Here is a 1422-nt window from a genome sequence, read left to right on the forward strand (position 1 = left end):
CACCTTTCTTGGTCTTGTCGTCCATCGGGGCTGGCCCCGCCCTCGCGGGCCCCACTCACGATCTCGCACTCGCGCCGCACCACGTTGACCTGCGTGAGGATCTGCAGCACCTGCGCCTCCTCCACCGCCAGCTCCTCCAGCTGCTTCTCTGCGGGGCGGGGCGGGGCGGGGCGGGGCGGGGGTCAGGCCGGCGCGTGGCCTGGCCTCCCAGGGCCGGAGGGCGGGAAGGGGAGGGGCCGGCTGTAGCTCCCACCAGTCCCAGACTAAAGACCACGCGCTGCGCACTCGGCCTCGGTCTCCTTTTATTGACTGGCGCGGCGCGGCCCCCACCCAGGCATCCTCCCTCCCTCCCTCCCCTCCCCTCCCCCTGCTCAGGGCTCTCCCTCCCATCGCAGAGGCTGCTGCCACAGAAACAAGGGGGACCATTTCATGAGGTGCTTGGAATCCCAGCTTCTGGGGATGTTGAGGCAGGATGGCTGGAGCCCTGGAGAAGGGGTCTGACCCAACTCCAAATCAGGGGGGCCATGGCTCCCCAGCAGCGGCGTCCTGCCCTGTCCCCCACCCTCCCGTGCCATGCCTGAGGCATCCTGGACACACACGCACGGGTGGGGGAGCCCCAGCCCCCCCCACCGGCCCCACCCGGCACTCACGGATCTGCTCCTCGATGGCGTGCACCAGGTGGATGTCATACTGTGTCACCAGCGTGATGGCCTGGCCCTGCCGCCCTGCGGGACACGGCAGCGGTGGCAGCTGAGTGGAGGGCGGCCTGCTCCCAGGAAGCTGCAGGGCACTGCCCGCCTCCCCGCCTAACGCAGCTGCTCACCCTTTTCACTTAGGCTGCCAGGGACCCCGGGCTTACTCATGCCAGAGCCCAGCCCTGGGTGTTGGCTTGGCCAGCATCTCTGTACCCTAACTCCATGCCCTGTTTCTCTGATGGTGAACAGGACAGGAACAGCCCTGTTGGGTGACTAAACCCAGGACCCCCAAATCCACCCCAGAGGTCTCCCACTGCAGTGTACCCCTCAGTTCAGGCGGCCATGCCCGAGGTCCCAGGGCTGGAGGGGATTTCACCAGCACCCGGTCCTCCCGACAGGGTCGGGGGCCAGGGCCACGAGCGCTCACCTGCACGGGCCGTGCGGCCCACCCGGTGGATGTAGATCTTGGGCAGGCCTGGGGTGTTATGGTTGAGGACCACCTGCACTGTGGGGATGTCCAGGCCCCTGGGAGTAGAGATTGCCCAGGCTCCAGGCCTGCCCTGGGACCGGCTCCCCGGGCCGCCCCCCGAGGGGGCCAGTGGGTGGGTTGCTCACCGGGAAGCCACGTCGGTTGCAATCAGGATCCGGTAGATGCTGGACTTGAACTTGGCCAGAGCAGCGAAGCGTTCTTTCTATGTCAGGGGAAATACCTGGGAGTGGGGGGGGG

At 67.6% G+C, this 1422-nt stretch overlaps 1 protein-coding gene across 1 annotated transcript in view; it reads right to left on the bottom strand.

The window, feature by feature from the left end:
- Positions 1 to 11: 11 nt before the first annotated feature.
- Ddx49 (DEAD (Asp-Glu-Ala-Asp) box polypeptide 49) overlaps positions 12 to 1422 on the bottom strand; it is a gene marked incomplete at its 3' end in the record, with an annotated part of 6025 nt that continues 4614 nt past the window's right edge. Inside the window, exons 8-11 of the mRNA XM_013028317.1 lie at positions 1311 to 1387; positions 1123 to 1220; positions 651 to 725; positions 12 to 148 (exon numbers count right to left, since the gene is read on the bottom strand). Of these exons, the coding sequence (XP_012883771.1) occupies positions 12 to 148; positions 651 to 725; positions 1123 to 1220; positions 1311 to 1387 (387 nt within the window). The remainder of the gene's footprint in view (positions 149 to 650; positions 726 to 1122; positions 1221 to 1310; positions 1388 to 1422) is intronic.

This window comes from Dipodomys ordii, unplaced genomic scaffold, assembly GCF_000151885.1.
Source record: "Dipodomys ordii isolate 6190 unplaced genomic scaffold, Dord_2.0 Scaffold108, whole genome shotgun sequence".
Lineage (NCBI taxonomy): Eukaryota > Metazoa > Chordata > Mammalia > Rodentia > Heteromyidae > Dipodomys > Dipodomys ordii.